We start from the raw sequence: 14125 nt of genomic DNA, 5'->3' as shown, positions 1-14125 counted from the left end.
TTTAAATAACTAGAATCCCTTGAGACAAGAAGTTTACTTGTTGACTTATAAATGCTGTACCTTTATGAATCATTTTATATTTCATGGCAACATGAGACATGCAGGTTAAACTGTGAAAGTGCTTAAATTAAAATTTTAAATATAATATCATATATTCTTCTAGTTTTCTGGTTCAGTTTTATTCAAGAGCGAACTTAACTGAAATGGAAAACATTTTTGCATATTTATTTTGTTGTTTTATTTAGTTACTAAGGCCTGGTGCACGAAATTCGTGCACTCGGGGGACGGGGGTTGTCTCTCAGCCCGGCCTGTGCCCTCTTGCAGTCCGGGAGCCCTCGGGAGATGTCCAACTGATGGCTTAGGCCTGCTCCCCACGGGGATCGGGCCTAAGCCAGCAGTTGGACATCCTTAGCGCTGCTGTGGAGGCGGGAGAGGCTACCGCCACCACCACTGCTTTCACCTGCCATGAGCCCAGCTTCTGGCTGAGTGGCACTCCCCCTGGACAGCTCCTGCGTTGACTGTCTGCCCCCTTGTGGTCAGTGCACGTCAGAGCGACCGGTTATTCCACCTTTCGGTAGATTTGCGTATTAGCCTTTTATTATATAAAATTTGCACAGTATTACTGATTTTCTCCTTCTTTTTAAACTATGGATTGTCTATAAAGCCTTTTTTAGTAACTCGCTGAATAAAGGGCATTACAATCGAGATTTGGGATGAGTGTTAGCCATTAAAACTCCAGCCAACAAAATTATCTTCAAATATGGGATCATTAAATGTTGAATTAGAACCAGCTTTCAGTGACTGTAGGATTTCTACATCTCTGAGAAGTTTCCAAACATAAAATTAAAATAAACATGCAAAAAAAAAACTGATAGAAAAATAACACGGAGTACTTTTCACCCAAAAGATCCAGAAAAAAATATGTATATGTATTTTTAATTTTAAAAAAGAACAGATTGTACTACCTAATTTTATTACTGCAAATATCTGTAAGGAATCAATAAAGAGTAAACTGATTCTTGAGTCAGGCAGGGATGGCAAATGGAACAAGTAAGCACGCCTTACTTGGCAGATTGGAGTTCCCGCTTTGACCTAGGCACTTATCCCTCTTCTGATCATTGGCTTTTGACTGTTACTGTGTAGCCAGTATTCACATTTCTTTAATTTTAAGAAATTGCTACTGATACAGTGGGCGTAGAAGGAACTAACTATAATATTTGCTTTGCTTGCTTGGATTGAATTTTAGTTTTATGTCAAAATCTGCTAGCATATTGAATTGATTTTTTTAATTACATTCAGCAAATTCATAAACTGCGGAGAGAGCTGGTTGCATCTCAAGAAAAAGTGGCTACCCTCACATCTCAGCTTTCAGCAAATGTAAGTCACTTTTGATTTTGTGATATGTTAAAACAGATTTTTAGATAGTAAGTAGGATAATTTGAGTAACCGATTTACACACTTAAATGTCAAAAATTATACAGACTTAAGTCACTAAACTGTGAGACTCGTATAAAGTCAAACTTTCCTGTACACTGAGTAATAAAATATTAACCCAAATTTATAAGAATGCACACTGTGGTTGAAATGGCTTTTTGTTTCTTATAAGGTTGGAAGTGTCAGTAACAGCAACAATGGTTATTTCTTTTCTTATTTCTTATTTTTATCACTCCCCATTCATAAGACTTTCTCAAGCCACAATGTTATTAGGGATTGCTGGAGATTAACTTTGGAAGATAAAAAAGTCATGTGCCCTGCCTCCTTCAGAGCAATTTATTAGACAATTAGTTAAGCATTCACTTCATTCTAAAAAAAATAATAATAATAACTTGGTCTAATTTTGGGTATCTTAGCTATATTGTAAATGAGATATATTTCTCTCAACAACCTGGGCAGCCTTCTTATAGTTCAAGCAGCAGAGAACAGCAAAAATGATGACAGTGAAAACCATCAATTATATTAACATTTACTAAAGACCTTCCAATGTGCCAGGGAGTACATAGATGTAGAGTAATAAACAGCCTGTGGCATTGTGCCTCGTCCTCAGGAACAATGGTGTTAGGAACAACGGTGAGGGGTAAGCAAGCTCCCGCGATTTTGCCATATGTCCTGCCACCTTCACTCAACATTAATCTGCTCCGTTCCACTGTAGAGCTTTGGGCCCATCGACTGCCTCACTTCTCTATGCTCTCCATTGAGTTTTTCTACCTCCTAGGCAAAGCCTGACAGAGCAAGACTGAGCAGGGGTAGCCCCCCTGGGTATGACTTGAATAAGTGAGATTTTTAAGATGGAAAATTACGGTGTAATCAAACTTTCACAGTATCTAAATAAATCATTTCACTCACAATGTATTCATTTTAGCATTGTATTTGAATTGATTTTATCTTTTCATCTTTGGGGGAATCTAAATTTTGGATTGATTGACTATATTTATTTTTTATGTACGTTGTTAGGAGATTCATAAAAATGATAGTATGTTTTAGAGAATTGTTTAGGCAACATTGGAAGAGAACAGTATTATTCAAACTATATTTTGTGTCTAAGTATAACTCTTAAATAGCTCAAGAGCGGTTGTAAATTTTATACAATAAACTGTATGGTGGTATAAAACACTCCTGTCTCAGTACCTGAATTTATACCCAGAGGACATATTACAATGAAAATGCCAAAGTACTCCGGGTTCTGTTTATCTGTGACAAGGAAGGCTTCATGATAGGCCCCGTGCATTGGATAGTCAAGATACATCCAGATGTTTTGAATGATTACTCAGGGTTTTATTTTATTTTTAAATCTCTCTTTGTAGACTCATATACTCAGATATTGCAATAACAAGTGGCTGCTATACATTGTGGAATTTGGGCTTTTACCCAGTAATTTTGAAGCTATTTCCATTTAAAAAGGAATACATGCTTCCCCTGACCAGTATTGCTCAGCAGATTGGAGCATTGTTCTGTACATGGCAAGGCTGTGGGTTTGATACCTGGTCAGGGCTCCTACAGGAGGCAACCAGTCAATGTTTTTCACATAAGTCTCTCTCTCGCTCTCTCTCTCTCTCTCTCTCTCTCTCTCTCTTTCTGTGTGTGTGTCTCCCTCTCATTCTTCCCTTTTCTCTAAAATCAATAAATATGTCCTTGGGTAAGGATAAAAAACATATTTTAAAAAATAATATATGCTTATTTTATTAAAAAGAAAAACTTGCCCTGGTTGGTGTAGCTCAGTTGGTCGGGCACCTTCCTGTGCACCAGGAGTTTGCTGGTTTGGCTCCCAGTCAGGGCACTTGCACAGGTTGCAGGCAGCTCCATTCCCGGTGGGCGGCATGCAGGAGGCAGCTGATCGATGTTGCTCTCTCACATCGATGTTTCTCTCTCCCCTCTACCTTCCTCTTTCTCTAAAAATCAGTAAATTATTCTTTAAAACAAAAAAATAAGACAAAAAACTAAAATTAGAAAAAAACTAAATAAAAAGGACTTATTTGTTTTTCCCTCTGAGATTCTCATCCCATTCATGGTTATTGTTTTCCTGTGTTTCCTTTCAACATTATTTTTTTACTAGAGGCCCCATGCATGATTCATGCAAGGGGCTTGGCCCTCGCAGCCCTGGGTTAGTCCGGAAGGTCGTCTGGACAGTCCTTTGGCCATCCGGTCTATATCTATTATTAGAGATATACCCATTAACATAAATATACAAAACCCTCTTGCAAAGGCTTACTACACACTCACACACACACACACACACAGGGACACACAAACACACACACACACAAGCACGCACGCACGAAACCTAATTCTAACATGGGGGAACGGTCCTGTGGAATCAAATCTTCACCACTGTCCCGAAATGGAGCAAACATTTTAAAACAATGTCAGCCACTTCTGCTCCAATCATGCACATCACACTATTTTCACAATGGTTTTATGACTGTGGAGTATGTATTCTCAGCTGGGTGTTGGTATTACCATCAAAGGGTAAAAATTGGTTCCTGTAGTGGAAAAGTATAAATTCACCATTTTATTATATATAAAGCACAGATATACATAGGGTGTATAAGCAGGTATCTAGTGTACCTGTGGCATTAACTGGCATGGAGGAAGAAGTAATAAGGGGGAAAAATATCTGTAGTCTTTCCCTGGGAGGTGATAGTTTTTTTAAAAAACTAATAAACAGAATTAGAGGAAATGGTGCCAAATAGATGATTTTGTTTTAAAAGTCTAGTCTTAGAGACAAAGTGCAAATATTTCCAGCTTCTCTAATGTATATCTATGTTATTACTAGTAGTGCATTTTGCACATATATGTGCGCTTAAAATATATCCTATTTTGCATGATCCCTTTTATATTTTATAATGCACTAGAGGCCCGGTGCACAAAAATTTGTGCACTTGGGGGGGTTCCTCAGCCTGGCTTGTGCCCTCTCGCAGTCTGGGACCCCTCGGAGGATGTCTACCTGCTGGCTAAGGCCCGCTCCCTGGGTGATCAGGCCTAAGCTGGCAGTCAGACATCCCTCTGGCAGCCCGGGAGCCCTCGGGGGATGTCCACTTGCCAGCGGGGAGCAGACCTAAGCTGCAGTAAGACATCCTTAGTGCTGCTGAGGAGGCGGGAGAGGCTCCCACCACCACTGCTATACTGGCAGCCGTCAGCCTGGCTTATGGCTGAATAGAGCTCCCCATGTGGGAGTGTACTGACCACCAGAGGGCAGCTCCTGCATTGTGCGTCTGCCCCCTGGTGGTCAGTGTGTGTCATGGTGACCAGTCATTCCCAGTTGTTCTGCTGTTAGGGTCAATTTGCATATTACCCTTTTATTATATAGGATAGAGACCTGGTGCACAGGTGAGGGCTGGCTGGTTTGCCCTGAAGGGTGTCCCGGATCAGGTGGGGGTCCTTCTGGGCTGCCTGGCCAGCCTGGGTGAGGGGCTAAGGGCCGTTTTCAGACTGATCACAGCCCCTTCAGGGTGAGGGTCCCCACTGGAGTGCCTGGCCAGCCTGGGTGAGGGGCTAATGGCTGTTGGAAGGCTGGCCACAGCCCCTTCAGGGTGGGGGTCCCCACTGGGGTGCCTGGCCAGCCTGGGTGAGGGGCTGATGGCTCTTTGCAGGCTGGCCACAGCTGCTTCAGGGTGGGGATCCCTGCTGGGGTGCCTGGCCAGCCTGGGTGAGGGGCTGAGGGTCGTTTTCAGGTTTTCCACAGCCCCTTCAGGGTAGGGGGTGTGGCTGGGGTACCTGGCCAGTCTGGGTGAGGGGCTGATGGCTGTTTGCAGGCTGGCCAAGCCCCCCAGTGGGGACCCTCACCCCATGAGGGTGTGGCCAGCCTTGGTGAATGGCTGATGGATGTTTGCAGGCTGGCCAAGCCCCCCAGTGGGGATCCTCACCCCATGAGGGTGTGGCCATCCTGAGTGAGGGACTGATGGCTATTTGCAGGCTGGCCACAGCCCCAAGCCACCCAAGCTCCCAGTGGAAGCTGGCTGGAAGCAGGTATCTGGGATTTATTTATCTTCTATAATTGAAACTTTGTTGCCATGAGTGGAGGCTACAGCCAGCCAGGGCAGGCGGGAAGCTTGGCTTCCTCCATCGCTGGAGGCAACCAAGCCTCCTGCTTGCTCCAGCTCTGTGGCTGCCAGCCGCCATCCTGGTTGGGTTAATTTTCATATAGTCGCTCTGATTGGCTGGCAGGCATGGCTTGAGGCATAGCAAAGATGCAGTCAATTTGCATGTTTCTCTTTTATTAGATTAGTTAGAGGCCTGGAGCATGGGTGGGGGCCGGCTGGTTTGCCCTGAAGGGTGTTCCGGATCAGGGTGGGATTCCCACTGGGGTGCCTGGCCAGCCTGGGTGAGAAGCTGAGGGCCGTTTTCAGGCTGGCTACAGCCCCTTCAGGGAGGTAGATCCTGCTGGGGTGCCTGGCCAGCCTGGGTGAAGGGCTGATGGCTGTTTGCAGGCTGGCACAGCCGCTTCAGGGTGGGGGTCCCTGCTGGGGTACCTGGCCAGCCTGGGTGAGGGGCTGAGGGCTGTTTTCAGGCTGGCCACAGCCCCTTCAGGGTGGGGGGTGTGGCTGGGGTACCTGGCCAGTCTGGGTGAGGGGCTGATGGCTATTTGCAGGCTGGCCATGGCCCCTAGCCACCCCAGCTCCCAGTGGAGGCTGGCTGGAAGCAGGTATCTGGGATTTATTTACCTTCTATAATTGAAACTTTGTTGCCTTCAGCGGAGGCTACAGCCGGCCAAGGGCAGGCAGGAAGCTTGGCTTCCTCTATGGCTGGGGCAACCAAGCCTCCTGCTTGCTCCAGCTCTGTGGATGCCAGTCGCCATCCTGTTTGGGTTAATTTGCATACAGGCGCTCTGATTGTCTGGTGGGTGCGGCTTGGGCGTAGCAAAGGTACGGTCAATTTGCATGTTTCTCTTTTATTAGATTAGATTTTAGAAATCTTCTCAAATCACCTCAGATCTACTAAATAAACAAAGAAACAAACTGTGAATAGCAGCTTTATTTTTTAATCGTGAAAAAAATGGAAACAACAAAATGTCTCTTAATAGGTCAATGGACAAACAAACTGATGTATCCATACCATGGACTACTGCTCAGCAGTAAAAAGAAATGAGCCATTGCTACTCACAACTTGGGTGGATATCTCCAAGTTCACTCTAAGCTGAGTGGAAAAGCACCCTTTCAAAAGGTCACATGATATGGAATTCCATCTGTATAACATTCTAGAAGGGCACAATTACAGAAATGAACAGAAACTTAATGGTTGTCAGGGATGTGGTCACCTTTCTCCCTGAGAGGTGGGTGGCTGTAACTGTAAAAGTATTTCAGTGAGGTAATCATTTCTTATGTGAATCTACATATTTGTACCAATATTGAATTCCTGGTTTTGATATCACCCCATAATTATGTAAGATGTAACCCAGTGTGGGAAACTGGGTAAAGGGTACATGGGTCCTCTCAATACTCTCTTTGCAGCTTTTTGTGAACCGATAAGTATTACAAATTAAAAAAATAAAATAAAACACAAAAGAACTGCCATCGTTTTTGAAAGTGATGTCTAGTTTTTAATTTCTTAGGTATTTCAACCTTATTTCACCATTTATTGCTTCTTTATTTTGTGGTGATATGGATTATTAAAGCTTTTTACCATCATATACTTTTATTGCTGAAATGACAAAAGAAAAGATGAAAGTGAAAAAATTAAGGTAATGAAGATATTCATTATCTCCTACTCTATAAGAAGTTTATTTTAAAAATCACTTTAAGGGTAAATATTTTAGTAGCCAAGAACTTGTATACATGGATGCATATGTAAATATTTATAAAATAACTTTAATGTCAGTTCTATTTTGAACATTTTAATGGATCATTATAATGAAAAATAATGGAGTTTGCATATTCATGTCAATTTGTATTTTTAAGGATGTAACCTTTATACATTTAGAAATTTGAATTATTCACAGGTTACGTTTTTACACAAGTCATGTTGAACTTTAATGTTTGCTTTATTAAAATGACATTTTAGATTCCCATAGTGCATAATGAATTATGAAAGAATTAAGTTAATACTTACTTTTTTATCAGTTCTAAGCAAAACTACTACATTTAAATTTCATTCAGAATATTTTACTTAGTTGCCCCTGAATTAATATCCATTGATGTAAATAACATATACATATATTTTTAATATACAATGCCCAGGAATTAATCATAAAACTGAATAAAATATTCCTATGCAGAATTTCCTCAACGTAAGTCCAAGTCTTTTTTTTTTAATCTTGTGAAGTTCCTATTTGGAGGTAGATATAAGCCTTTTATTTATTAGTTTATTCAGACTACAAGTAAACTTTTTTCCTTCATTTTTGGGGTATGTTTTATAACTGATGTATCACCTGTTTGGACTGGGTATGACTACATTTATGTGGAGTCCACATAATAATCCCTGTTTTAACATTTAAACTTGAATCTTACTCCTTTACTTGAAACTTGCTCCTTAGTAAAATGCTTTTTACCCCTCTGTTAAAAGGGGCGGTGGTCAGGCAGAAAGGGATCCTATGAGCTCACCTCTCCTTTGACTGGCAGAGTCTAACCTCCATTCAGTCGAATGTGCACTGACCTCCCCGCCCACTTGAGAAGTTCTCTGAACAGAGCTGCAATAAAGCCCTGGCAAGACTCTTTGTAAAGCTAATCTACTAGGATGTCTGTAGAAGGCAGAGCCGGCTTGTTGACAAGAGCTATTGCCTGGCCTTCCCTGAATCAATACCCCGCCAAGGAACAGAAAGAAAACAGGAGCCCCAGAAGCAGAGGCAACTGCGGATGTGTGGTCACATCGTACAGTCAGCCAGGGGCCCTCTCGCCTCTCGCCCACCCCTTCATGCAGCCAAGTCAGGTGGGATGCATCTGTTTGTATTTTAATATATTGTCTTTACACATCTCAGCCCTTAGAGAATTTAGAAATAAGCACTCATGCTAGTTACTACTACCATTTTTCACAGACGATGCTGAATGTACTTTCTTTTGCCTTTCAACATATTAAGTCTTTTACATAAAAATCTCTTGGGTATTATTTTGTTTTGGAATTGTGTCCTATTTCTTTGCTCTATTTAATAGTTTTGTATGTCCTGCCAGTTACTCTTGCTTTCCTACATCTCCTTTAAGAGAAAACTATTTTGCACATATCAACCATGACAAACAGTGAAGGGCCGATTATTTATAGTAAAAAAAATGTGAAACCTTATTTATGATAGCTTCAGAGTCATTTTCAGCTCATATAACAATGGATTTTCAAATGTAAAGTCATATGTATCTGTCCATTCATCCTCATATTAATATGTGTATAAAGTACTTTTATTTGGTTGACAGACTGTCACTGAATTCTAAATGAACAAATGCAATGCACGCATTTTTCATAATGATATTTCTTCTCATTATTTGGTAGCACAATAATTCTCTTTACATGTCTATTCTGATTATGTTGTGTGTTCCAAACTAAAGATAGTAGGTGTTAAGACCTTCCCTTAACTAATAGTTAGTCTTGTCTAATTTATTACCTTGACAGACTCTACCAAACACGAGTAGGGGCACATTCATCATCATATTGAGAAAATTTTACTCTGGCTTGAAAATTACACAACTGCTAAAAGAAAAGCCAGAACCAAGTAAACTATGATTAACAACCCTCCTAAAAATCCACAATTTTAAAAAAGTCATCATTTTATAAAATTTTTCAGACAAAATATATTGTCCTGTAGTTTAATCAGTTTTATTTTCTATATTCTCTCCATTAAGGTGAAAAAAAATCATCCCTGGTAGAAATGGTTTCCCCTATTTACTTCATGTTCTCCCTTTTTATTAATCCAATAATAAAAATTTGGTGAGGAATTTAATCTTCTATACATTCAAAGTAACAAAATTGACCTGATACATTAAGCCAAAGCAATATAAATTTAAAGCAATATTTCACTAACATACTTTTAACATGTTTTCATTAGGAACAATATGACTCAAAATGTTCTTTTGTAACTAGTTTTCTTGTGAATAATTAATGAAGAGCAATTTTCCAAAGATTGAAAACTGACATTCTCATGGTGAATATTTTATATTTATTTACTCACAACTCCAAAATATAAGCAATATATTTGTACAGCATATCCTTCATAGCCTTGCTTTCTTTGTCATATTTTTAACACCTGTTGAACTGATAAAATATGCACAAAGTAAAGGAATTCACTTCAAGTTTATATATGTAAGGACTCACAGTCCAACAATTCAAACTTACAATTCTTTGGGAGAATTAAAACTTTGCAATATTAAGTAGAATCTTGCATTTCTTTTAGTAAATGTTAACAAAGGTATTCTGCGAGAATTTTCAATATTTTAAAATAAAACATGCAATATTAGTTTTATGATGCAGTAACCCATTGCAGGGTCACAGATTATTTCCAATAGTCTAAACTGAAATCAGCACAGATGGTTATCATGGACAAAGGTATTACAAATTACAGAGAGCAATGCTTTCAGCATAATCTAACTCTTACACACCACATGGATGAATCTGAAAAACACAATGTTAAGGAAAGCAGTCACACACAAAAATCCTGCAATTTGATTCTACTTTAGTGTTTTCAAAATAGGCAAAGCTAAAACACAGTTTTAGGGCTATAAGCCTGTGTAGTAACACTATAAAGAGAAGCAAGAAATAATTACTACAAATGTTACAGCAGTTATCTCTGAGGAAAGGAGAGGGGACGGAAGTGGGGGAGGGGCAGGGGAGGGTTTCTAGGGCCTTCAGCTGTCCTATCTCTTGATTGGACTAGTGAGTGCATGAGTGTTTACTATGTGATAAACCAGCTAGCCTCCCATCTTCATTTTTGTTCACTTTATACATATCTTTACAATTTAGAAAAGGTTAAGCATAGAAAAAATTGGGACATGACCTTATGTTAATTTCTGAGAGTACTAAGTCTGATGTAATGACGTTCCCTGCCATTGAAAGCATTTTAAACTATAAGATAATACTCCTGTTTTAAAAGGTGTTATTTACCCTGCCCTGGCCTGTGTGGCTCAGCTGGTTGGAGCATAGTCCCGTACACCAAAAGGTGTCTGGTTTGATAAGGGTTGGGGTGCATGTGAGAGGCAACTGGTGGACGTTTCTTTCACATTGATGTTTTTCTCCCTCTGTCTCTTTCCCCTCCTCTGTCTGAAGTCAATTTTTTTTTAAAAAAAAGTATTGTTTATCCCATTAAGTCTGCTAACAAACTTTTAGTATAATTCTCCAAATGTGTGGGTTTGAGAGAAGGGGAAGGGTGGCACTGGGAGGAGGGGTCAGAAAAGAATAAAGAATCGTACTGATGGGCTGAAGATGAATAGGCGTCCCGTCTCCAAGTTATCTCTCTCTATATTACAGCATCAGGAAAAGAAAGGCTGCCCAGGATAAATTTAGAGCTCGGAACAAAGATACCTTTGTATCATGATGCTAATGGAAGGGACTTGTGCAATCTAGCTGTTGCCAATAATGGAATAAAAGTCTAGCTCTTACTAATGCTGGAATAAACTTGTAGTGCCCTAATTCTTGGAACTCCCGTGATCGATTTTGATAATAGGTACCTCAGCTTTTCAGCTCTGCTGGAGTTACAAGGTGATGTGGTGAGAGTCCTCTCACTTCCTTCCCTCAAAAAATTAATCTTAGGCAAGGATTGATAAATGACCTCGCACACATAGTTTATTATAGATGTAGGTTGTATCCCTTTAAGTCAGCGGTTCCCTTTGGGGGTCGAACGACCTTTTCACAGGGGTCGCCTAAGAATATCGGAAAACACATATATAATTACATATTTTTTTGTGATTAATCACTATGCTTTAATTATGTTCAATTTGTAACAATGAAAATACATCCTGCATATCAGATATTTACATTACGATTCATAACAACAGCAAAATTACAGTTATGAAGTAGCAACGAAAATAATCTTATGGTTGGGGGTCACCACAACATGAGGAACTGTATTAAAGGGTCGCGGCCTTAGGAAGGTTGAGAACAACTGCTTTAAGTGGACATACTGTAAAGTTGATCAGTTTGAGATAACATACCTGGAGTTCTGCCTCTCGCCACAGTGAAGATTGCAGCACCTCCTCATGCTTAATATTTTGTGGGTCAAGCTGTTGCAAAATGGCGTGTGAATAAAAACTGGCCTATTTTAGAGTTGTAATAAGATTGTCAAACACTTAATCATACGACTTCTGGTTATCTGCTGTAATAGGTATAATTCTCTGAGGTTTAAAATAAAACCGCAAAGCTACCAAAACTTAATGTTAAATAAAATAGAACTGATTATTACTTCTAGCTGGCCTACCTGCTCTTCCTTAGTTGAAAGGAAAAAGTAGAAATAAAAGCCCTTTTATTGAAAAGAATTTGGAAAGTCAAGACAACTCTTTTCGATTCAAACCTTTGTAAGTAGACAAAGGAAAGATAATGGTATAGCTGTCAGCAGACGCCTGACACTGGAAGGAGAGTGTCATCATAATCCAGGAGCTAACAATATCTTCAAAGGTCATCACTCAGGTACAAAAATGAAGGTCATTTGTCCATTGACCTCCGCTTGGGCTTTCAGTCTAAAAGCTTGGCAACTCAGAACTCTATTCAGTATTTAACATGTCAAATCCTCCACGATGGGCGAGGTAGATGTCATTATTTGCAAAATGCCTTCAGAAGGTGAACTCACATGAAATGTCAAGAGACTGAAACCCTGGTTTTAAGCTGAGGATGTTAACATGAGAGGTGGAGATTTGTGTTAACGGAGAGGGGCCATTGGAAGCTAACTATGATGGCCGTGGTGCTTCAGGTGTCAGAATGCCTGAAATGAAGCATGTTGTAGAGTGAAGCATTGTCATCCATCCACATAGGGTTCTGACATTGAACATGTGTTCCTTCCATTTTTTTCACAGGCTCACCTTGTGGCAGCTTTTGAAAAGAGTTTAGGGAATATGACTGGCCGACTGCAAAGTCTTACCATGACAGCGGAACAAAAGGTATGTCCAGGAATTGCCACTCAGGCTTACAATAAGACGGCAAGGTGCATAGGATGTTTAAACCTATTACCTGAGATGTTGCTCCTTAAAAAAAAAATACTGCAGAACATCCATCCTGTGATAAATTGGAGCGATGACAAGGTAAAGCCTTTGCATATTTTCACCTAAGGATTTTTGATTCAGATTAATCCATATTGGAACACACACACATATGCACACACATGCAGTTCTTTCTAGGGGATCTATTGTTTTAACTCTGACTGTAACTATTAAGTTACAACTATTATTATTAACTATTTCAGCTATTAAGAAAGATAAATAAATGTAGAGGAGGAGAGTTAGACTATTTTAGGCACAATTTGTTATGCAGTTGATAAAATTGCACTCTGACAAGAATTTTCACAAATGCCATGCAGAAGGCCTGTGGCTGAGATACACACGAAGAAGGCCTGGATCAAGTGTTAGGATTCTAAGGGCTTTAGGTTACAGCTCCTATGGGACAAGGGACAATCCTGTGTAATTTTTTTTAGTAAAAAAGGACTAGTTGGCACCTGGGGATGCTGTCTTTTAAGTAAAACTAAATATACCAAAAACTTAAAAAATAAACATGAGGGATTTTATGAATTAGAAAAAGGAATACTAAAAAGGAAGAAACACAGAATTTTGTTCACAAAAGGATCAACATTTACATGCTTCCTAGAAACAGCCTAGACACTTTCTATTTGATGACCAGTAACTTACTCTGCCATTAGCATGGTGGCCCTAACCTGAGTCTGGATGGGTGTCAGAGATATGTGAGGTTTCTCAAATTGTATGAAAATGTTTTTTAAAACTGCATGTGTGTATAATGTAAGCAGATGTCTACAGTTTTCATCTAATGCTCAAAGAGATTAATAATCTAAAAGGTTTTGGATATTTCCAGAATCACTATATCTACCTACAGGGATGCCTTCTATTTTGTCTTTAGTCCTATAAAGTGTGTTATAGTAAAGTTAAAACACACACACACACACACACACACACACACACACGCGGAATGAAGAGCCCAATTAAACCAAAAGAGAAAATCAAATAGTCCTATAATTGCCTGCTATAATTAGCAAACTGTATTCTATTTACCCTTATCTTCCTTTCTCCTATTTCATAGCTTTCTCCTGCCCATGAAAGAGCACTCTGTCCATCCCTGTCAAACCTGATCTGCAAGGGAAGATAACAAAGTCCTTTTAAGACATAAATGGTGTCTTAATCTTTTTTGGATGGGGGTTACCATTTACCTCTTCACTGTGTAACCTAAGAAGTCAGCAAACATAATTACGAGGGCCTTTTAGGACACCTGAATGGGAAAGAAAGGAAACCTCAGAGCCCAAGAGGCTTGGGTGTGAATCTCAGTGGAATCTTCCTTTTCTGACCCTCACGGTCATCATTTTAAATTGGGGCTTAAACAACTACTTTGCAGAAGGATTAGGAGGAATAAGTGAGATACTATAATAATGTCACATGCAGTGGACAATCAACAAAGGTTACCTTCTTTTACATTTCTCTGCTTTTTCCCTTTTAAAAATGTAAGAGAAACAAACTCACCATTGGTCATATGCCAGGCATATTGCTGGAAATCTTGAAGAAGTTCA

At 39.8% G+C, this 14125-nt stretch overlaps 1 protein-coding gene across 4 annotated transcripts in view; it reads left to right on the top strand.

Moving 5' to 3' along the window:
- The window catches only part of NAV3 (neuron navigator 3), an 832877-nt gene that overhangs the window by 761884 nt on the left and 56868 nt on the right, over positions 1–14125 (top strand). For all 4 annotated transcript variants that reach the window (XM_070409676.1, XM_070409674.1, XM_070409677.1 and 1 more), the window contains 2 exons: positions 1300–1377; positions 12414–12497. In XM_070409676.1, coding sequence (XP_070265777.1) covers positions 1300–1377; positions 12414–12497 — 162 coding nt within the window. The remainder of the gene's footprint in view (positions 1–1299; positions 1378–12413; positions 12498–14125) is intronic.

The sequence above is a fragment of the Myotis yumanensis genome, unplaced genomic scaffold (genome assembly GCF_028538775.1).
Source record: "Myotis yumanensis isolate MYYU_CA2020_CCGP unplaced genomic scaffold, mMyoYum1.0.hap1 SCAF_3, whole genome shotgun sequence".
NCBI classification, from domain to species: Eukaryota; Metazoa; Chordata; class Mammalia; order Chiroptera; family Vespertilionidae; genus Myotis; species Myotis yumanensis.
The sequence above is the reverse complement of the archived record's forward strand: the minus strand, read 5'-3'. Positions and strand labels throughout refer to the sequence as shown.